Source organism: Notothenia rossii (genome assembly GCF_949606895.1).
Source record: "Notothenia rossii genome assembly, chromosome: 7".
Lineage (NCBI taxonomy): Eukaryota > Metazoa > Chordata > Actinopteri > Perciformes > Nototheniidae > Notothenia > Notothenia rossii.
The window spans coordinates 42,710,333-42,733,290 of NC_136905.1; the positions used below are offsets into that span (position 1 = coordinate 42,710,333).

Here is a 22,958-nt window from a genome sequence, read left to right on the forward strand (position 1 = left end):
CATTTGTATGGCATCCAGAGCTTCCACATTTTAGGGAATATGTTTTTTGATTTAAAATATCATCAATGTCATAAGCAATGGTTACATTAAAACCCTCCTATTGTATTTGTTTCCCCCCCCTTACTTTGGTGTTTGTGGTCAAATTTGACCGGTCCTTTTTTAACTGCTATTACATTAACACAAAAACCATGAATCATCACCAAGTTTCATTCATTTCATCAACATTGTATGTTGAGTTGGCACCTCAGCTCAAAACATACAAAAACACAGAAGAATAGAAAGTTAACCCATTGAAATTATATGAGAGCAGTGCTACAAACTACAATTCCCATTAGATACGCGCCCAAAACTCGTTACGAAGTACACAGAGCTGACATATTTGTAGTTCTTCCGGCGTGTGTGCGTGGACTCGTTCGACTTGTCTTGCGTTGATGGCCGTATAGGCTCCATTCCCTTTCAGAAATCCGTCAATCCGAAACCAAACCCTGTGTTTAAAAAAATATAAAATAGGAATTTGCACGTTTGCCTCCTTAGCAACGGCAGTATCGTTTGGGTGGCGATCTGAGTTCGGGTACCGTATCTGTGACGTGACAAAGGGTCGCCGTGACAACGTGGTGATGAGATGTGGATAACTTTCCAGATAAAGACCATCCTGATACTCGAGTTGTGGTTTTCAATAAGTGAAAAAGAAAATTCAAAGTAATCAATACCATTTTAATATCTCAAGCATTTGTCCCCAAAAGCTTTCAAATGTAGTAGCAAAACCAGTGATCCAGATCAGGATCATTTTCATTAGGCCTATAATTAAATGATATAATAATAATACATTTTATTTTTAGAGCGCTTTTCTGAAACCCAAAGACGCTTTATATTCAAGCCTACCTCCAAAGCGTTATACTTCGGAAGTTAAACAAATTAGATAAGGCAGTGGATGGCAAAGTACCAGATTTCACACATGAATATGCTTAAAATAGGTTATGGTGTTCCTATCACTGACAATGAAATCATGTAGTATTTCAACTGTAATTTCCTAAAAAGTCAAATGCATTTTGGCGGAGGTTTTCATCTTATTTCTAATAGAAACATATTAAATATGACTCAAATGGAGCATATAAACAAGAGAACAAACATGCAAAAACAAAACTGGTGTTCAAATAACAGATTTTATTTTTATGCATTATCCCGGAGAATTCTTCGGCTGCCAGGAATGAGCACTCCTTGCCAATGAAAACAGAATGGAATAATGTTAGTTACAGTTACTGGTTTCGTCTTTCCGAAAAGCATAAACCATGTGTGAAGCAAACATCTTACAACTCAATTTATATAAGTACATGTTTCATTTACCATTTAGAAAAAGTGAACATAGAAATGAAAACAAATGTTCTAACAAACAATAAAAACAAACAAAAACACATACATTAACAACAATGAAGTTAAACAATCATTTGTTCCTACACTACTTCAGCTGCTTCAGAATAACAGCAGTGAAATATATAAGAGGAATGGTGGTAGATTTGGATGTTTTGCATTTGTTAAAAATCATGTGTTTGTTCTCCAACATGGGACTACATCAGATGACATGAAGCCAAGTAACTGGAAGATATATACCATACTGGACAGGGCTCCCACTCCACCAACATTTCTGCTTTTCCCTATCAAGAGAAGAAAACAAATCTCTAATTTCGGAAAGACCAAACGCATATTAGCTATTTAGCAAAAAATTGTGTTGGAAGTTTGTAAATCATAAAGCACAACCTATGCATTACTTTTATTCCCGTCTAACCTTTCTCATTCTTTCTTTTATTACACTCCTGATGGGGAAAGTTTCTAGGCGAGTGTGGTAGGAGCAATCTGTGAACATCAAAGCAGGTTCCACATACAGTATTAGTCATATTAGAAATAAAATAAATACAACTATGAACACTTAAGTAGCAACCAGACTTGCACGATGAAAAGTGACCACACTGTTATCACTGGTCAAAAGTTACTGTATACATCATTGAAATGGAACCAAGCTGCTCTCAGTCCTAACATGGGATGCTTGTTTGAATGGCCATACCACTGCTGAGCCTGAGATGACCAAAGAAAATACTGCACTGCTGCTTCCTTTACTGCCTAGCATTCTCATCACCACCTTATCAACTATGACTGTATGTATTTTAGTCTAATTAGACAATTAAAGCCCTTTGGATTTTTGGATAATGTATCAGTTATAGTTATTAGTCACAATATAGCATTGTTAACTCACTGAAGAAGCATCAATCACTGCGTTTACATGCACTTTGCTAAAGTACATGTCGATAGATTTATTAGAATACCAATCAATTCGACTCATGGAAATGATAATCAGTCAAAATACTTAATACTGTTAATATACCTGACTTTTTCTTTTTGCGTCTAGGACCAAGTACTGTGTCCCTCACGGACCCTGTCCTGACAGCTGTGGGTTGAAGAAGAAATATTACTATATACATACAGTACACCAAGTTAAGCTTAAACTCAAGTTTCAAAATACATCCCACAAATGCAGCATCACATGATGCAATAGGTGTTAGGTACAGATATTTTTTTGTTATTGCGATTTAATTGAGGTTGATCTATGAAGTCTAGGTGTTTTGTTGTCTTGCCTATATAATTGACTCCATACTTTATGTGTAAGGAATAGTTTGATAAATATTAACATGTTGTGCTGTAACGTTAAATGAATTTAACTTTGATTCAAAAACTTAAGTTTATTCCCCGTATGTTCATTATGGTACAGTGTCGTATCTAAATGCAGTTCTTGAGTATAAAGTTTAAATATGCTGCATGACGTTGTTGCATGAGTTGCTTCGAAGTTTACCACTATGGTCAGGGATTGCTTTAGGTAGAACACAATATTAATGATATCAACCTCTCGTACAATATATGGACATGAGCCAAATCATTTTTGATGTAATCGACCTACTGCCCAACGCTACAATGTAAGACCCTTTCTGTGTGTAAACCAAATCACATAGGAGTTTTATTTTGTGATTTATCAAATGTAAAGTAAGCCTGCGGTTGCTTTGCATTTTTGTGTGAAAAAGGTATAACCATATAGTAACCACATGTCTGTTCAGGAATGAAAGACTGTATTTTTCGAAACGTTTAATATTTATTTATATCCGAGTACCTAAGGATATACACATACCCAAGTATCCCATTTTCCTTTCATATTTATGAAGTTGTAGGTGAAATTGTTATTTAGATTAAGCTATTGTTGTTATTATTATTTACCTATTGGAACAATCATTATTCCCAAAAATGCAAGAAGTGCAATTAGGTGTTTTGAGATATTGTAGAAGCATGACTTGTCAACAAGTTACCTACAATACTTTTTTAGGAAAATATCGGAAAACACTCTTGACTTTTATAAATATAAAAGCTGCAAATCTCAGAGAACAAATGTCACTGTGTGTGCTGTGTGCTCTGCATGTGTGACCATTAAAGAGGGTTTCATCCCTCCGATTCTATCTATCTATTTTATTACCTGGCCCCTCCGTGGTGGTAGCCTGTCTCACATCATCCCGCTGGGGCTGCTCCTCCTGCCCCACCTCTATGATGGTGCACTGCTTCACGGGGGGGGGGGGTCTTCAGCACCTCCACCTGCATGGTTCTTGTCTCTGGCACCTGGCTCTCTGTGGTCCCTGCCTCCTGCCAGTTGTTTTCTGGTTCAGATGGGCCACAGGGTGTGAGGTTCAGCGGGACTGTCTCTTCCTCAGGATCTTCCGCAACCCCCTGGCCAGTGGAGTCCTGTGTCCAACCTGTGCAAGTTAAACAAATGTTGGTCTTGACTTGCTTAAGACAAAGAGGTTAACTCATATATCTAGAAATAAGAAATACAGCGTGCTTAAGGTATGTTTCCAGACAGGGTCAAAAATATACTCGTCATGTCATAGGACTGTGTGCAGTCAAAGTTAATAGCAGAGAAATAGTGGTATTTATCCAGTCAACCATTTATGGTTTTGCGATATTATTCTTCCGATTTGTGTCTACATTCCATGTGATGTGACATGTCAATTTGTCGGTAGACAACATATAGACGTGTGCATGTATGTTCCCTTACATTATTTACATTCACACATTTTGTTCAGAATTTATGAGACTGACGCAAACGTGTTTTGCATAAGTGCAATCAAATAAGTAGCAAGTCGCTTTGGATAAAAACATAAATGTAATGTAAAGGGACCTCTGGATGCACTGGATAACTGCTTTTGTTTACAACCCGAGAAACATGACCTTAATACAGAACTGCCAAACTGAATATGTGGTCAACTGGGATCGTCTTCATGTATTGTGCTCTTACCATTAACCTCAAAATATTTCTCCCTTTTGGGCGTTGATAAAGGAAACCGTTTAGGAACGGTTTGCTAAAAGGAAATTGCTTAAGGGATGGCTCAAGCCTAAACATACATTTCAGTCATCAAACCTAACTACCTTGACATTAACAACTTTACAACTTTCAATTAGTATACAATGAATGCGCAAGTGGTAGCACAATACCCCAAAATGGTTTTTCAAATGCACGTAAACTTGCCTAACTATTTCCTGATAAATAACAGTTAAATGTCCACAAGTTCCCTCTGCAGAGTAAGCCATGTCTCATTAGGCTACATACTCAGTGTTTAAAAATGTATTTATTGTATGTAGTTTGCTAAAATAATAAACAGTAAAACGTTGTCCGTATCCCTAAATATTTTGCAATTACTTTCAACTTTTGTAATCCTTTGCAGCTAAAAATAGTGACAGTTAACAGGTAGAAAGGATGTGTGTTAGTTGTCTCACAAAAATATAGTTTGCCAAACCCAAATAAATGGCTCGAATGACTGCTTTCTGGCTGTATCAAAGGATAAATACTGGATCAAGTTGTTGTCCCACAAGATTTGGATGGATTGAAAACAGTCGCTGTAAGTTGTTGTTAACTGAACTGACTTTATTAAATGAGTTGATCCAAACTCATTCCATATAACTGTGTTGGTTATAAGGAAATGTTAAGCTATCCATTGATACAAACATGTTGTGTACACAATACTGTGAACTGTGAAGATATAGTGCAAGCATCTCACCTTCACAAAGGTACTCATAAAAAGTGCCTATCTTGTCAAGGTAATCCTGGGCATAGGCGGTCAGTGTGCAGCGAGGGGTTAGGATTTCACATTTGACGTCCTTCTTCCTGGTCTCCTTGCCAAGAAGCAGCACTGGTTTAAAGCCAATGGCATGGAGTTTCTCAAGCTGTAATGACAAAATAATATATTTACTGTTTAAAGAAATAGAAAGGAAACATCAACAACAACTATATAACAACAACTATAACATTACTGATGACAGCATCTAGTTGTATGCCATTCATAAACCTAGATGCTGAGTTAAGCTTTTGCTGAATCATGTATTTACCAGGAAGGGTTACACAGTAGAAGCAGAAAATATTTGATAGACAAACACAAAATACAAATAAATCAGTATCCTGAGTCCCAGTTCAAACCCTGATCATCTTAAAGTTAAAGTACAATAAGATACAAATGTGTGACCACTCAACAATTAACAGTTAACACTTACAATGACTATTGCATAATTAAGAATGTAACACATTGAAATGAATGAAATTGCGTGCTACGATGTAAAACGTTCCCGTATGTTGTGGCTGCAGTCGTAAGAGTAATATAGAGTAGTAACATACAATTATGTAGTCTTATTAAAGGTGGGGTAGGTAAGTTTGAAAAACCGGCTCGAGATACACTTGTTATATTCCATGGAATGCTCTTAACATCCCGATAGCAATGAATATCTTAAGTGCTTTGAAAAAAATCCATAAAAAAATGTCATCTGTGGAAGCCGTAATACTGTAAAAAGCACGACCAATCATCTGAGCCGGCCCGGCTAAAGTAACTGGATGGCCTACCTGCCTGTCAGCCTTCTATCTGTGCACAAACTTATCTCGTGCCCTCATTGGTCATGTGCGCATTCGTGTGTGTTGGAGGAGGGAAGTGGCAGATTTTCTCCGGTTGTGTATTTTCAAATTCTAGCGATCTCGAGCCGGTTTGTCAAACTTACATACCCTACCTTTAAGGTCTAAAAGTGTGTACATAAGCAAGAAGGGAACACAACATGGAAGTGAAGGAAGTGCTCTGTTTATTTAAATGTGTAGTTAAATTAAAATAGTGTCCCTTGGCTGTGAAAGTTAAGATAAGAGTAGTTTTAAAATTTAAAGAAAAGAGAATATTAAATAATACCTTTGCAATAATATCTATATTTGAAGTTGATATCAAAGTGTATATTGGTTAATAAGATATACACATCATTAAGAAATAAATGTATATAAAAACAACATTCAACTTGATCCTGGCCCAATATATTGGCAAACAGTCAGGGTCCGTCTGTGTCAGTTCTTTGGTGTCAGCTTATGGAATGCTATTTAAGACAAAATTAAATAAATAATTAAATAATTAAATAAATACATATATATAAATATGCCTATGAAATAAATTCTGAAATAAATAAATGAGGCAATAAATATGTATACATGTACATTTAAATACACATTTATTTATTTCATGGGACTTTTATTTCATAATGACACATTTATTTATTTATTTCAAGAGACTTTTATTTCATAATGACACATTTATTTATTTCAAGAGACTTGTATTTCATAATGACACATTTATTTATTTCAAGAGAATCGTATTTCATAATGACACATTTATTTATTTCAAGAGAATCGTATTTCATAATGACATATTTATTTATTTCAGATGACTTGTATTTCATAATGATGCATTTATTTATTTCAGGTGACTTGTATTTCATGATGAGACATTTCATGATGAGACATTTCCATTCCTTATATGCAAATGAACGGGGCGTGGTTAGCTCACAGATCCAGAGACCCAGACCAAAGCAACAGCACCACACTGACTACTCGATAACAGGAAGAAAATGGAGAAGGACTATAAGGCAAACTACAAAATTCTCAGTCAGACATCGCATGTAATCTGATACTCTAAATTTCACCCGCCAGAAATATTCGCTTCTTCTTCGGTGTAAATTGTCCGTTGGCAAACCAGTTGACTTCTTCTTCTCTCGGTTTTTTGGCGGATTGCAAACACCTTTAAGGTGCATACCGCCACCTACTGTACATGAGTGTGAATCATCATATCATTCCATCTCTTAACTCATGGACGTATCTATGATCTAATCCAAAAATAAATAAATAAAAAACATAATAAATAAAACAAAACAAATATCTATGATCTTTTTCCTGACCTAATGTTAGATAATTTTACCTACCCCAGTTTCACTAAAGGTAAACAGTGCCTTTCTGGTAGCTCTTTCTCCCTCTCCTTTTGTTCCCAAAATACCAACCACACTCCATTACCTCTCTGCCTCTAAAACGTTATCCTTTAGTTTTTCTCTTTCAGCTTTATAGATGTTCCACATTTTCTTTAACTCCACAGTTCCTACACTTGTCACTGTTACTTTTCCCCATGACATGCAGCGTACCATTCAATGCTGTGTGATTTATTCTGAATCTAGCTATCATCATTTCCTCCCTTCTGTTTCTTTCTTTATAAATATTTGTCTGCTGGTATGCATTTATCTATCACCAGCTTATGTTAGTATTAAATATACAATGTATTCTGGTAACTATCAAAATAAAGACATTGTATAGTGTTCATAACAGTATTTTCATTTAATAAATTATACTTAATACAATAATATTACAAAAAAAACCTACATCTAAATAAATATATCATTTAAAATAGATGCATTTGATTTAGAAATAACAAATATAATTCAAAATGTAAACAGCAACAAAGAAATTATAAACATTATTTTTCTTTTTCTTGTTAATATCCATTATCTTCTCTGTTATGTATCTTCCGGTCTTTGCTAATCTGGCCAGCATTTCTTGGTCCTCCACGTCTTTCTCGTACAGCCACTGCTTGAAGCAAACTGAAAATAAGAAACAACAATGTTTTAACAAATCGTATTAAATTATGTGATGATAGAACTGCAAACAGAATAGCTGTAACTTTAACAAAATAAATAATTCAGTTACCTCTAATCATTAACCCATGTTTGTATCATTGAGTTAACTCTGTGTATTGCTGGTAGCATACATAATATATACCTGACGTGGAAACGTTACTCGTGGATGGGGCTACAGAGCTACTAGAAAGACAGTCGAACCCGGTGCATTTCTCCGTCTGAACGTGGTGCACTTTTGCTAAATGTTTAGACAAATAGCTCGTGTTACCGCCCTTACATGCTAAATTGTTATTGCACTTTGGGCAACGAGCATTTTCCAACTCAAGACCAAGCCCCCAGGAAGTGCGCCGGACTCTGAGAAAAATATTCGTTGTGTCCAAACGGCGGTACTACAATTTCCTTATCAGTCTGTGACGTCGACCGGCCCAGAAATACTTTTTCCCCTTGACTAACATTGGGAAAGAGACGTCTGTAAATCGGTGGATAATTTTTTGGAAACTAAATAAACTACCCAGTATGAACTATTGTATAGCCCTATAATCATTAAATCCTTAAAGTTGTAAAATTCACTAAAAGCCGAATCTAGATTTATTCTCTCTCTCAATTCATTCTAGTGAGCCGAGAGTGTGTGCTCGGGGGGCGGGGCTTAAGGGGAGCATGCTCTGTGAGCGCACAAACGGGTTCTTCTGCTCTGACAGCCAGGTATGCTGCATAATCTGTGACGTTTCGCTCTCTCAAAGGTTGGGCCATTTTGACTTCATGCGCCAATGAGCAGCTCTCATAGGAAAGAACGAGACCCCTCCTCCGACGCTGTATCCAGTTCTTATTATACATCCATGCTCAAGACGGGTAACATAACTACCCTCGGGGCGCTTAGTTCTCTCCGCCATGTGTTTGTGTGCACACGCGCGCGCGTGTGTGTGTGTGTTTGTGTGTTGCATGCATGTAGCAGGTTCTGTGTGTAAACTGCCCCACCGACCGGGGAGAGAGATCTCTCGTCTGGATTGGAAAGATCGAAAATAAATCATAGACGCACTTTGTAGTCTTATTGCATATTAGAAACTGAGTTGGCGATAGTAAGACTGCGATATAATGTTTCTAGCAGAAGAAGCGATTGCCTTCGTCGTTCTCATCCATGATGGCGGCGTAGGCTCCTTTCCTCAGGAGGTCCTCGATCTCCTTCTTGGAGAACTGCTGGACCGGCTAAAGTCCCAGAGAGACATTTACACAAGTGGATTTAGAAAACAATTTTCGAAAATAAACTAAGCGTACTGCAACAGCGACTGACCCAACAATGACTTGGCATCTAGAAATATGACAGATTTTCTTTTTCTCCCCCCGTTGTTGTTGCCTTCTTTGTTCCCACTCATGCTCTGCAGGACGGCACGGTCCAGCCCGAGCTTCAGAATAGCTTTATCCAGCATTTCCCTCTTATAGTTTTTGGTGATCATACGGTACACCTCCACCGCCTTAGACTGTCCAAAACGATGACACCGAGCTTGAGCCTGAAATAAAAAATTAAAAGAGGGGTCAAAAGAGCATCATGTACAGCTGCTGTTCAACGTTTTTAAGCGTTAAATGGGAAAATATACACTTAAAGAACCGAGGGAATAAACGGAAAGACTGTTGTTGTTGTTGTAGCCCTATTGAACTATCTTTATGACAGACAGAGCAGATATATATATATCGTACCTGCAGGTCATTTTGAGGGTTCCAGTCAGAGTCGAATATCACACAGGTGTCCGCAGCAGTGAGGTTCACAAGCTCTTGATCAGGTGTTTGATGTGGGCTGGCATGATCCTTTCTGCAGCGATAAATAAAGAAAACAAAGAAGACATTATTAATAATAGTAATGATGGTAACAACAATAATGTTAGTATAACTATTTATATAGCACTTACACAATAGCAAAGTGATTCTCACAACAAAAATAAAGAACAAAACAATATCAACAATAAAAAAACCAATGATTATAGGAATATTAAGAGACAAAGAAATGATAAACATTCTGAGAGGCCGACTACAAAAGGTAGACTCAATGGCTCTTGATGACATCAATGAGCATTCCCAAAACATGCTGTTGTATAAAAAGAAATAGGTTCTGATTTCTTCTATTTAGTGTTGGATGATTTGTTGTATTGATTGCTGATGGATGTTAAGATATGTTTTACAATTAAAACAAAACGATTATTGTATTTGGAATCAAAAAGTTTACAAATCGTAGTTTTGATAAAATGACTAGCAATATAGGGTTTATTCAACAGCGGTAAAGCATTAAGTTGCTAAATTAACGTACAGTGAACTGTAAAACTTACCACAATTTAGGAAATGACCTGATCAGAAGGATTGAATAGTAAGACAGCAAAGAGGTGGAGGAGGTCTCTGTCATGTACAACCATTGGTAGATGTTACACCTGAAATAAAGATAAGGAAATAAGACAACACAGAAGGACAAACACCTTCTTAAGTAAAAGACCAAATCATGTCAAGCTTTACATCTTTCAGTCTTTATAATGCACTGTTGGAAATGACATTCCAAAGGCTAAATTCAAACTCAATACCATAAATAACTGGGTACCAAAGTGCTTTACCTGATATAACATGTTCCGCACGGAGCAGTAACCATCCGGCTCGGCCTTTTGCTGCATATCATCTCCTCCCTCTCCACTGCCTCTGTCCAATAAAACAGAAATGCCCCAAAACAATCATATTTAAAAAGTTAAAAACAATAACTTGCTTTTGGCATTCAAATGTATTAGAATCTCACCTTTTTCCTGGATGTCAGGAAGACGTTCCCTTCAAGTCCGCAACCAGTCATAGCATAGGAGTTAAAATGCAAAGCCTGAACGATGACAAGAGCGAGACTTACATTTTACAAGATAAGTAATACCAGAGCAGTGTGTACAACATGCAGAGAGCAGATCAAATCCCTGACAGACTCACACACTTTGCTGATGTCCTCATCTGATAATGATGTTTCATTTTTAGCAGCAAAGTAATATTACTCAAGGTATATGTTGGACCCAACTCATGTACTGTAGGCTATGTTTTGCATCTCCTCAACAATGGTCTGTATAGTTGAGTAGAAACAAACTGTCTCTACAGTTTCAGGTAGATTAACAAAGAAAAGTTTGCAATGAAGCGCAAAACCCCTCTTTGTATTAAGCTAGCTGCCACAGAAAGTACAGCTTAACATGCTAAACTGGTAGAGTTAGCCAACGTTAGCTAACTTCATGTCCAACTAAAAACCTCTAACGTGCATTACATTGACGATTTTAAACACAACTTAACTCTCTCAACTTGTAAAATAAAGTTAATTTAACATACCCTTAATAACTACATCACGTTTTTCAGGGGCAACACAAACTGCAGAAAACGTTAGCTGCTAACTGTTGTTAGCTAAGACAGCTAGCTCGTAAAAATAGCCTCCTAGCAAACTTAAGGTTACGTTAACATTAACTTAACGTTGTAAGAAACCTCTCTGAAGAACCAGCACCTTACCGTGGTAGAGAGGTTTGTGTGCCCTGATGAACCTGGGGGCTGTGTTGTCTGGAACCTTGTGTTCCTGGTAGGGTCTCCCATGGCAAATTGGTCTCAGGCAAGGGGCCAGACTAAGATTGGTTCAAAAGACCTCATGAAAGACGACACACGAAGTGAGGATACCCGGCCCGGAGGAAGCCCGGGGTCCCCTTCTGGAGCCAGGCCCAGAAGGAGGACTCGTCGGCGAGCGTCTGGTGGCCGGGCTTGCCACGGAGCCCGGCCGGGCACAGCCCGAAAAGGCAACGTGGGCAACACCTCCGCTTCTCCGTCCCGCGGGCCCACCACCTACGGGAAACAGCAATGGGGTCGGGTGCGCTGCCAGAAGGGTGGCAGTGAAGGCAGAGGGTCTCGACGGACCAGACCCGGGCGACAGAAGCTGGCTTTGGGGACGTGGAACGTCACCTCTCTGGGGGGGAAGGAGTCGGAGCTTGTGCGGGAGGTGGAGCGTTACCAGTTGGATCTGGTTGGGCTCACCTCTACGCACAGCGTCGGCTCTGGAACCTTACTTCTGGATAGGGGTTGGACTCTATTCTTCTCCGGAGTTGCTCAAGGTGTGAGGCGCCGGGCGGGTGTGGGGATACTCACAAGTCCCCGGTTGGGTGCTTCGTTGTTGGAGTCTACCCCAGTGGACGAGAGGGTTGCCTCCCTACGCCTGCGGGTTATGGGGGGGAAAACTCTGACTGTTGTGTGTGCTTATGCACCCAACAGCAGTTCAGAGTATACGGCCTTCTTGGAGACCCTGGAAAGAGTCCTGTATGGGGCTCCTGAAGGGGACTCTTTAATCTTGCTGGGAGACTTCAACGCACATGTGGGCAATGATGGAGACACTTGGAGGGGAGTGATTGGGAGGAACGGCCCCCCTGATCTGAACCGGAGTGGTGGTTTGTTACTGGACTTCTGTGCTAGTCATGGATTGGCCATAACAAACACCATGTTCGAACATAAGGATGCTCATAAGTGTACGTGGTACCAGAGCACCCTAGGCAGAAGGTCCATGATCGATTTGGTTATCGTATCATCGGACCTGAGGCCGTATGTTTTGGACACTCGGGTAAAGAGAGGGGCGGAGTTGTCAACTGATCACCATCTGGTGGTGAGTTGGGTCGAGTGGCGGGGGAAGCCTTTGGATAGACCTGGTAAGCCCAAACGTGTAGTTCGGGTGAACTGGGAACGTCTGGAGGAGGCCCAAGTTCAGGAGGCCTTCAACTCACACCTCCGGCGGAGCTTTTCGGGCATTCCTGTGGAGGTTGGGGACATTGAACCAGAGTGGTCGGTGTTCAAAGCCTCTATTGCCGAAGCCGCGGCGGGGAGCTGTGGTCTCAAGGTCCTAGGTGCCTCAAGGGGCGGTAACCCTCGAACCTCCTGGTGGACACCGGTGGTCAGGGAAGCCGTCCGACTGAAGAAGGAGGCCTTCAGGGATTTGTTATCCCGGGGGACTCCCGAGGCAGTTGCAAGGTACCGACAGGCCCGAAGGGCAGCAGCCTCAGCCGTGGCCGAGGCAAAGCAGCGGGTGTGGGAGAAGTTCGGAGAAGACATGGAAAAAGACTTTCGGGCGGCACCAAAGTTGTTCTGGAAAACTGTCCGACACCTCAGGAGGGGGAAGCAGGGAACCATCCAAGCTGTGTACAGTAAGGATGGGACGTTGTTGACCTCAACTGATGGAGTGTTAGGGCGTTGGAAGGAGCACTTTGAGGAACTCCTGAACCCGACAACTCCGCCCTCTATGTTAGAGGCAGAGCTGGAGTATGAAGGGGGATCGACACCAATCTCCCGGGGGGAGGTCACTGAGGTCGTCAAACAACTTCACAGTGGCAAAGCCCCGGGGGTGGATGAGATCCGCCCAGAAATGCTGAAGGCTCTGGGTGTTGAGGGACTGTCATGGTTGACACGTCTCATCAACGTTGCGTGGAAGTCGGAAACAGTACCGAAGGAGTGGCAGACCGGAGTGGTGGTTCCCCTTTTCAAAAAGGGGGATCAGAGGGTGTGTGCCAATTACCGAGGCATCACACTACTCAGCCTCCCCGGGAAAGTTTACTCTAAGGTACTCGAAAGGAGGGTCAGGCCGATTGTCGAACCTCAGATTGAGGAGGAACAATGCGGATTCCGTCCTGGTCGTGGAACGACGGATCAGCTTTTTACTCTCGCAAGGATCCTGGAGGGTGCCTGGGAGTATGCTTATCCAGTCTACATGTGTTTTGTAGACTTGGAGAAGGCATATGACCGGGTTCCAAGGGAGTCACTGTGGGAGGTGCTGCGGGAGTATGGGGTGAGGGGGTCTCTACTCAGGGCCATCCAATCTCTGTACTCCCAAAGCGAGAGCTGTGTCCGGGTCCTCGGCAGTAAGTCGGACCCATTTCAGGTGAGGGTTGGCCTCCGCCAGGGCTGCGCTTTGTCACCAATCCTGTTTGTAATATACATGGATCGGATTTCGAGGCGTAGTCGTGGGGGAGGGGGTCTGCAGTTCGGTGGACTAAGGATTGCACCACTGCTTTTTGCAGATGATGTGGTTCTGATGGCTTCATCGGTCTGCGACCTTCAGCACTCACTGGATCGGTTCGCAACCGAGTGTGAAGCGGCTGGGATGAGGATCAGCACCTCCAAATCTGAGGCCATGGTTCTCAGCAGGAAACCGATGGACTGTCCACTCCAAGTAGGGAATGAGTCCTTACCCCAAGTGAAGGAGTTCAAGTATCTCGGGGTCTTGTTCTCGAGTGAGGGAACAATGGAGCGTGAGATGGGTCGGAGAATCGGAGCAGCGGGAGCGGTACTGCAGTCTCTTTACCGCACCGTTGTGACGAAAAGGGAGCTGAGCCAAAAGGCAAAGCTCTCTGTCTACCGGGCCATTTTCGTTCCTACCCTCACCTATGGTCATGAAGGATGGGTCATGACCGAAAGAACGAGATCGCGGGTACAAGCGGCCGAGATGGGTTTTCTCCGCAGGGTGGCTGGTGTCTCCCTTAGGGATAAGGTGAGAAGTTCGGTCATCCGGGAGGGACTCGGAGTTGAACCGCTCCTCCTTCGCGTCGAAAGGAGCCAGTTGAGGTGGTTCGGGCACCTAGTTAGGATGCCACCTGGGCGCCTCCCTAGGGAGGTGTTCCAGGCACGTCCAGCTGGGAAGAGACCAAGGGGTAGACCTAGAACCAGATGGAGGGATTATATCTCTTCTCTGGCCTGGGAGCGCCTTGGGATCCCCCAGTCAGAGCTGGTTGATGTGGCCAGGGAAAAGAAAGTTTGGGGCTCTCTGCTGGAACTGCTACCTCCGCGACCCGACCACGGATAAGCGGGAGAAGATGGATGGATGGATGGATGTAAGAAAGCAAAACGAACCTTCGAGAAATATTTTACTCTCAGACTGGGTGTAATTGTGTAGCGTTGCTTACCTCCAGAAGGACTTTTAGCTGTTTCCCAGTAGAGACTAGAGAGAGCATTCAGAGCGGTTGCTCTCAGAAGAGCAGCATTGGGCGGACCAGATAAGACCAGAGAAGAACCAGTTAAGCACCAGAAAAGCACAAGAATGGTTCTTGAACCGGTTTGGTTTATAGAGAGGCGAAGTCCTGCCCATCTACTTCCGACCCATGGGACCCCGGAAGCGGAAAATTATACATTGACGTCAATGGAGAGAGAAAAGTCATCTTTCGATCCCGTTTGAATTGTGCCACGAATGACACATAAGATGTTTGTCAAATTAAAAGAACATTTTGCAAGTCAAAAAAATAAAAATGTGTCGTAAAACTGTGAAGTTACAATTTTTTTTGTGCAAAACCACTCAGTGAACTACAGGTCACCATCGTCACCATCACAAAGATGGCTGTCACGTTAGCAAATTTCACCTGTTTCTTTCAGAATGAGGCGAAAAAGTATAAAACGAGGTGAAAATCATTACAAGTCTGGGCATGTTGAGAGCTGTAAATACACGAAAGGGAGCGGTTCTGTAAGAGCCAGCATTCGGGACCGGCGGAGTAATATGAGTGCAATGTTTAAGGTTAATGTCAGCTAGCTAACATTAGCTAACAAGGTACACTAACGTGTTTTGTTTTAGCAACTAGTTTTCTCCTTAAGAACTTCGTGGTGTCTGTGTATGCTGTGGATAACATTAGTGTTCACAAGAATAAGATACACTCCCGTGTTTTGTTTTAGTTGCTCTTAAGATTGAAGTGGCCAGTTTTATATCGACTATATGTGTGATCTCCTTTTTACATCTCGTTGTGTCATTTGAGTTTATTTGCTGTGTGTAGATTCAAGGATTTTGGTTATCTTGTCCAGGGATACAAACTTGTCACCTTTCGGCGAAGTTCTCCGTTTTGAATCCAAAATAGGTTGTTTGTGTGATTCATGTAGATCTGCAATAAAAATATTTTGGGGTATGGGAGGGGGTCTGGGACCCGGATTAATGTGCGGCCGCGAGCTTTTTTTATATATTATAATGAAGTGCGAGCTGTGTGCTCGAGTCTTCCTGCCTGTCGGCTCTGCTCATGATGTATAATAAGCCTCTGCTGCTCGGCGATGATGGTCTAGCTTCAGCAGCTACATTACCTACGGTGCGTTCGTTAATATTAACTGTGTGGTTCGGAGTCACTGTGGCACAGACTGGACCGCTGGTGAACAGCTGTTAGAACGGGCCGTTCAAGTGTTCAGAGCAGAGCTCCCTGTCGGAGCGGCAGAGCGTGATGTGCACTGAAAAGTTTTTTTTTTCCCGTCTCAATATTATCATTGAGCTAGCTGACTAGTAATATTGTCACTATCTGCTAACGTTAGCTTTAGCCTTCGTTTTCTAATCGTTTTTTTCATAGGCTATAAACAAAGGTGGTATTTATATATCTTGTACTTGATTAAAAGTAGAAGTACTCAGTTCTTGTAGTTGAGTAAAAGTAGAAGTAGCCTACTCAGATCGTGTAGGCTACTTGAGTAAAAGTAGAAGTACCAGAGTGTAGGAATACTCTGTTACAGTAAAAGTCCTGCTTTCCAAATGTTCCTCAAGTAAAAGTAGAAAAGTATTATTATCAAAATATAGTGAAAGTAGCGACAGTAAAAGTAGTCATTTTGCAGATTGGTCCATTTCAGAATAATATGATATGTTTTATAATGATTGATCATGAAAGTGTTCTCAAAGATGGTAAAGGTGCAGCTAGTTTGAATGACTTTGTATACTGCAGGGTAGCTTGTGGATTTACTCCAGGTGGAACTAAAGTCTGATTTAACACTTTATTTATATTATTATATTTCACATCATTCATCCACATCTGTAAAGTAAATAAAGGGATTAAATACATGTAGTGGAGTAAAAGTACACCATTTACCTCTGAACTGTAGTGGAGTAGAAGTACGAAGTAGCAAAACATTGAAATACTTAAGTAAAGTACAAGTATCTCAAAATTGTGCCCAAGTATAGTACTTGTTGAGTTTATGAACTTAGTTACTTTACACCAGTGGCTATAAAGATAGAAAGACTAAGCCTTGCACAGAGGCATGAAAATACATTTTCAAAATGCTCAACAGTGCTGCCAAAATTATAAACTGATTGCTACACAATTTAAATAAATGCTTTTTATATATTTCTATTAGATGTGACTCTATGGCGTTTCTGTTATTATTAACACTGCTGCTTTAGTTGTTCTGACTGCTAAAATCCTCTGTTATTCCTAATTTTAAAGCCGATATTCTGTGGGGTCGGGGGGCTCGGATCCTTGTCACCTTTTTCATACCTGATGAGTTTGCATCCCTGTTGTCAATTTGTTTGGTCATCTAGGCACAGCTGTGTGTGACTCCCTCTGGTACACTGGTATGTGTTTTCCTTATGTAGAGAGCATTGATTAATTAATAAACTACACACTGACTCTAGATCCTGACCAAATCCTTTTTTGTTGATGAAATGTTTTTCAAAAATGTATTGTATATTATATAACAGCTGCACATCACAGACCGGAGTCTCTGCTGCTGTGGACCACGAAGGAGGCGATCATCATCCCCATCCCCAAAGACCCTGCATGGCATGGAAATCTCCTCCTCCTGGAACAATTCTACACCCAGCATATGCTCCCTGTGTTGGCCAGTAGAGAGGAGGACATTTAAATAAACATACTCTTAACACCCTCGGACTCTGCGTTGTGTTTCGTATGTGTGATGGGGTGTTATGCAGAGGGGAGGAAAACAGGACACAGCAGATTGGGATTGTGGTGGAGATGCTGAGCAGTTATTTAATTGTTGCGTGTAATTATTATTATACTGCGTGCTTCTTAGTTATTCCATCTTTTGCTGTAACATGGATCTGTATGTAACTCTATATTTACTTGTTATCTACCACACTTCCTTCTACATCATTTAGGATATATATATATTTGTATACATATCTGTAAATTGTATAATTTTATTTTTCGTATTTGGGATTTCTCTTTTGTCCACACAAATACACTTGGCCATTTCTCTTTTCCATGTGGAAAATGGCAGCTGCATATTCTGCTTTTGTCGTCTGGCTCCCTATCTACTCATCTACAATGAGACAATTATATACAATGAGACAATTATATAATTAATTACTAATAATCATTTAAACCTGTTATTACCAATATTTCACAAATTCTTCATTTAAACTTAAGAGCACAGCTGTATGTTGAGTGTCAACTTTGCTTGGTTCATCTTACTGGGGGGCAGCTACATGGATGTCGGTGCAGTCCACAATAATTTTGCAGTTGAAGGCAGAATGAATTTATTATTGACTCAGAATGAAGCACAACTTCGTATCATACAATACATTGACTTTATTTGTAATTGTGTAAAAAAATATGAATATTGATTAGCAAGCAGGACCTGCAGGAACAGAGAATGGTGATGGATGGAGCTGGGAAGAGAGAAGAATAAAGAAAACAGATCAACTTTATTATCGGATATTAAAAATTCAATTTCAAAACAAGTTGCCGCTACTACAGTTTTCTAGTATGTAAAGATGATTTCACATGACCAATGCAAAATATCACACTCAATACATGTGAGTCTCTGGGGGGTGCATTGTGCCTTTGATGTATATAAATAATATACCATAACCAAATACTATTACGTACAGTGGAAATCAGGTTGCCAGAGCAGGTCAGTCCAGTGTGCATGTTCCTCAGGGTCTTAGCAGTTACAGGTGAGGTAAAGAAAATAAAAGAGAAAAAGGTCAGTAACAACACTTTAAAGTAACAACACTGAATAATTATCTCTTTTAATGACTTTCTCTTAGTAATCACTCAACTACTGTCTTTCCAACAAACAGATTGACTCACTCTCACTATCATCACAATGAAAGACGTCCAGAAGAATGTCATGCAAAGCTGCCTGCCTTCCTTCCTTCGACTCTCCCTGAACTGCCTGATATTTTAATGTTCAATGTTAACCATTTGTGCAGATAGCATTAAGTAGAAAATATGCTAATGTGGCGTTAGCCTACCTCCCGCCCCCTAGCACCTGGTGGAGGGGGCGATAGGCTACTCTTCAAATGTTTCACAAAATACTTACCATCATGACTACTCTTACTGTTTAACATTTTGGTTTACTTCATGTTAAGGCTAATACAAATGACAAGGCTAAGTAATGTAATGTAATGCTAACTAACATGCTCGCTACTAGCTAGGTAGCTAACTTGACTATGTTCCATGCAAAACATGTATATTACCTGATATGTTTGGTCCTGGTCCTTTCACCAGACGGGAAGCGATAGAACGAGCAAGTGGTATGATCACTTTTGTGATTACAACCTGGTACAAAGAACACAGGCATCTTGTAAAAGTGAATTTATTGGAGCAATCTCTTATATTTATTGGAGGGAATAAATCAGTCTTCTTCTTCTCCTTTGCTTTGCGAGTCGCAACCAGTCTTGGAGCATTATCGCCTATGACATCACTTATGCGACCCAGAATGCATTTGGGATTTGTAGTCTTTCTAGTTGCGTTTTTTTTCATAGTCTTATATTTCAACAGTTTTACGACAAACTGTGACTTTTTTTACATGGAAACGATTGTTTAAGATTGAAAAACATCATCTGTGTCATTCGTGGCACAATTCAAAAGGGATCAAAAGATAACTTTTCTCTCTCCATAGACTTCAATGTATCATTTTCCGCTTCCGGGGTCCCATGGAGGCTCCCGGAAGGGGAGGGACTTCGCCTCTCTATTGGCAGTTTGCAAACCACTTAAGACTACTGGAGTGTGAAACAAAAGCTATAGACAAGTTTACGCGCCAAAACACGGGTAGCGCCATAACCCTACACAAATGCACTTCATTTCCGCCGGAAGTCTTTTGCACAGCGTCTGTCGGTGTAAACCGATGTAAACAGTCAGACGGGCACTGGTGTAAACACAGCGATTTCGATGCTAACAGTGATGCTAGCTTGGGAACACGATTCTACTTCTTTGACTGGAGATGGCGTTACTCTCCCCCACCCGAATTCAGTGCAAAACTGGGAGGATAACATGACGACGTGGCCCAGCATAAAACCAAAATAAACTGCCTTATTTAGGTCATGCCCACAGGAGCCAACAGTTGTCTGTTGTTTACATAATGCACAATTTACATGATCTCTTTATGCTGTGCAATATATCATATGTGCCTGTACTGTTTGAGTGAAAATAAAGTTTGATGTAATTTAATTTCATTATTGCATTGTTATTGCATTATTGCATTTCATATGTTCCTTAGAGTGCTACAATTTCTTTTAACACAGTTCATCATTCATATTAAGCTCATACTGTACATAAATAACACTGAATGAATTAATTGTTGAGAGGAAACTAAAGAAATGGCTTCAACAAGAAAGATCACATGTTTAATCCTAACAGGTATTACAAATTAAAATATAAAAGCAGCCCACACAATTACATCACTATGAAAATATTCATATATAATATTAAAAAATACAATGCATGCAGTATTTGTTGTGTTTATCTGTATTTAATGAACAACATGGCTGGGTGCTGGTTTGTGGTCGTAGCACTCTCTATCTAACCACTCGTTCAGGTGCTTTCTCGAGTGATTGCAACCAACTACCGCACACGTAGTTCCCGAACCACTTTTCTTCATGTTGTAATTGTTATATCCTCTTTGTCTCTGCGATATCAGTGCTTTGTCGGCACAACGGAGCTAGCTAGCAAAACAAACCCAGTCCGCCAAAACAGAAGTGCATTGCATCGAAGGGAGGAGTTCAGGATGTAGAGCGGAAACGGCTCAATAACTTGTGTATTGAGTCAGTGTTGTGGTGCCGTTGCTTTTGCTTTGGTCTGGGTCTCTGGATCTGTGAGCTAACCACGCCCCGTTCATTTGCATATAAGGAATGGAAATGTCTCATCATGAAATGTCTCATCATGAAATACAAGTCACCTGAAATAAATAAATGCGTCATTATGAAATACGATTCTCTTGAAATAAATAAATGTGTCACTATGAAATACAAGTCTCTTGAAATAAATAAATGTGTCATTATGAAATAAAAGTCTTTTGAAATAAATAAATAAATGTGTCATTATGAAATAAAAGTCCCATGAAATAAATAAATGTGTATTTAAATGTACATGTATACATATGTATTGCCTCATTTATTTATTTCAGAATTTATTTCATAGGCATATTTATATATATATATATATATATATATATATATATATATATATATATATATGTATTTATTTAATTATGTCTGTATTTATTTATTTATTTAATTTTGGCTTAATTGGCATTCCATATCAGCTTGGTGTGTCCGCGCCTTAACATACAGTAAAAAGTGTACATACCAAGACAATGGCTTCATCCTTGATGGAAGCAATGTTGTGATTCTTCTTCCGCCCTGACACCCAACCCCCTCGCTTCTCATCAAACCTCTTGAGCTTCTTCTCAAGGCGCGGCTTTTTTGGCTGCTCCTTAAGGCAATGTCCACAGATCTTCTGTGCACAAAATAAAATGTTCTGACAGAAGGGACATGTCTTTTTTGTAGACCCACCTGGCATGATTAACACGGGATTACAAACAAACAGACGGACTGACAAACACAGGAAAGTAGAGAAGTACACAGCATAGATAGAAGGGTGAATAAAGAAATAGATGATAGATATAAGAGAGCTAGATAGGGAGATAGGGAGATAGGGAGATAGGGAGATAGGGAGATAGGTTGAGTTTGGCTCTTAAAAGTGCCGTTGGTTTTATGATGGTGTAGATCAGTGTATGGGTTTGTGGTGTGGGTACAGGAGCTGCAGGAGAGAACAGAAAAAGTGAATTATGTAGTGAAACTAGCTTTTTTAAATGCACATTGTGACAGTTTAACTACTTTAGACAGACTGAGTTCATTTACGTGTTTCCTGTTTCATACGCGTAACAAGCACATGGACGTGGACTATGCCCCTCCCCCCCAAACATATATTAAAATGTCGGCCAGCGTTAGTACTGTAATGTGTAAAACAAAAGCGATTAAGATAACGTATAACTCACACTTTAACACCGACGTATGTAGCCGTAATTAAGACAAATATTTTTCACACACCACTTATGAGCTGATATAAATGTAGCTAAACTAGTTTAAGCTTATGTTGAACGTGAGCTAGCTAGCTAGCCGCCCACAAGAATAATTTCACATTAATGTTGCTTTGCGGATTATGGCGAAAGCATTTCTCAGACTTAGAACAGTTCAGTATGTATGATGAACCATGCGAGTAAAGGCTTATAAAAAAGCCCCAATTATTAAATCTAAGAAAAACATCTATCAGACTTTAGTGACCCAACTTACTTTGTCAGCGGATGGATCGCAATGCCGGTGGCAGCGTCTTTGGCCAATAGGTGGTGCTCTGAATTATGTAATTTCCTGTACCGATTATACAATAGAATATTAATACATTTCCTATATTTTGACACAATAACTCTTTAATAACCTAAGTAGCCTACGGACAAAAACAAAAAAGTATATATATGTATATATAAAATGCCTTATAAAATGCAGAAAAGTTTAAACATTTAACATGATAATAATAAATAAAAAATAATGATATCTTAAACCAAAATAAATCAAATGGAAAATTAACCGACAACAACAATTTAACATAAATAAAACAAGGATTAAAACAAGGATAAGTTTGACTCAATGTTGTGTAAAGTACCATGTTATGGTTAAAAAAAATATTTTTTTATTTTTATTGACCGAGACAAGAAGAGGAGACACGAACAATTCTACCACTTGAAATGCGTTTAAACTGTGTCAGAGAGATGTTTAATCGGTTCATTTTGATTGGTTAATAATTGGTGTTTAATACTGGCAACTTCTAATTGTTGGGGGGGAGCGTTCGATCCAGTTTCGATTCCGTAACCTTGGCGCACTGCCAATCCAACATCCAATCCCGACTTGAAGTTTAATCACGGGGACTGTAGTCCTAAACGATAGCTGGGGATTATGGGTA

The 22,958-nt window shown here is 40.1% G+C and overlaps 2 protein-coding genes and 1 long non-coding RNA gene across 4 annotated transcripts in view; 1 reads left to right on the plus strand and 2 right to left on the minus strand.

The window, feature by feature from the left end:
* Positions 1-20,858, plus strand: part of LOC307013659 (uncharacterized protein) — a 467,775-nt gene extending 446,917 nt beyond the window's left edge. The window contains exon 7 of the transcript XR_013801013.1: positions 19,743-20,858. The gene's annotated coding sequence lies outside the window, so the exon portion shown is untranslated. The remainder of the gene's footprint in view (positions 1-19,742) is intronic.
* On the minus strand, positions 1,379-21,627 carry LOC307013660 (uncharacterized protein). 2 transcript variants are annotated; one of them, XM_079641136.1, is made up of 6 exons: positions 21,309-21,627; positions 5,088-5,253; positions 3,512-3,785; positions 2,378-2,440; positions 1,784-1,851; positions 1,379-1,652 (listed from the first exon to the last, which is right to left on the minus strand). In XM_079641136.1, the coding sequence occupies exons 1-3, from the start codon at positions 21,519-21,521 to the stop codon at positions 3,544-3,546; spliced, it is 621 nt and encodes a 206-aa protein (XP_079497262.1). In that variant the 5' UTR covers positions 21,522-21,627; the 3' UTR covers positions 1,379-1,652; positions 1,784-1,851; positions 2,378-2,440; positions 3,512-3,543. The 2 variants fall into 2 exon arrangements, with proteins under 2 accessions (XP_079497262.1, XP_079497263.1); XM_079641137.1 differs by lacking the exon at positions 1,784-1,851 and having other exon boundaries at positions 1,591-1,652.
* On the minus strand, positions 6,669-15,069 carry LOC307012939. Its single transcript, XR_013800786.1, has 7 exons — positions 14,931-15,069; positions 10,778-10,852; positions 10,602-10,683; positions 10,326-10,424; positions 9,703-9,814; positions 9,299-9,515; positions 6,669-9,213 (listed from the first exon to the last, which is right to left on the minus strand). It is a non-coding gene; the product is annotated as an uncharacterized lncRNA (long non-coding RNA).
* Positions 21,628-22,958: the final 1,331 nt, after the last annotated feature.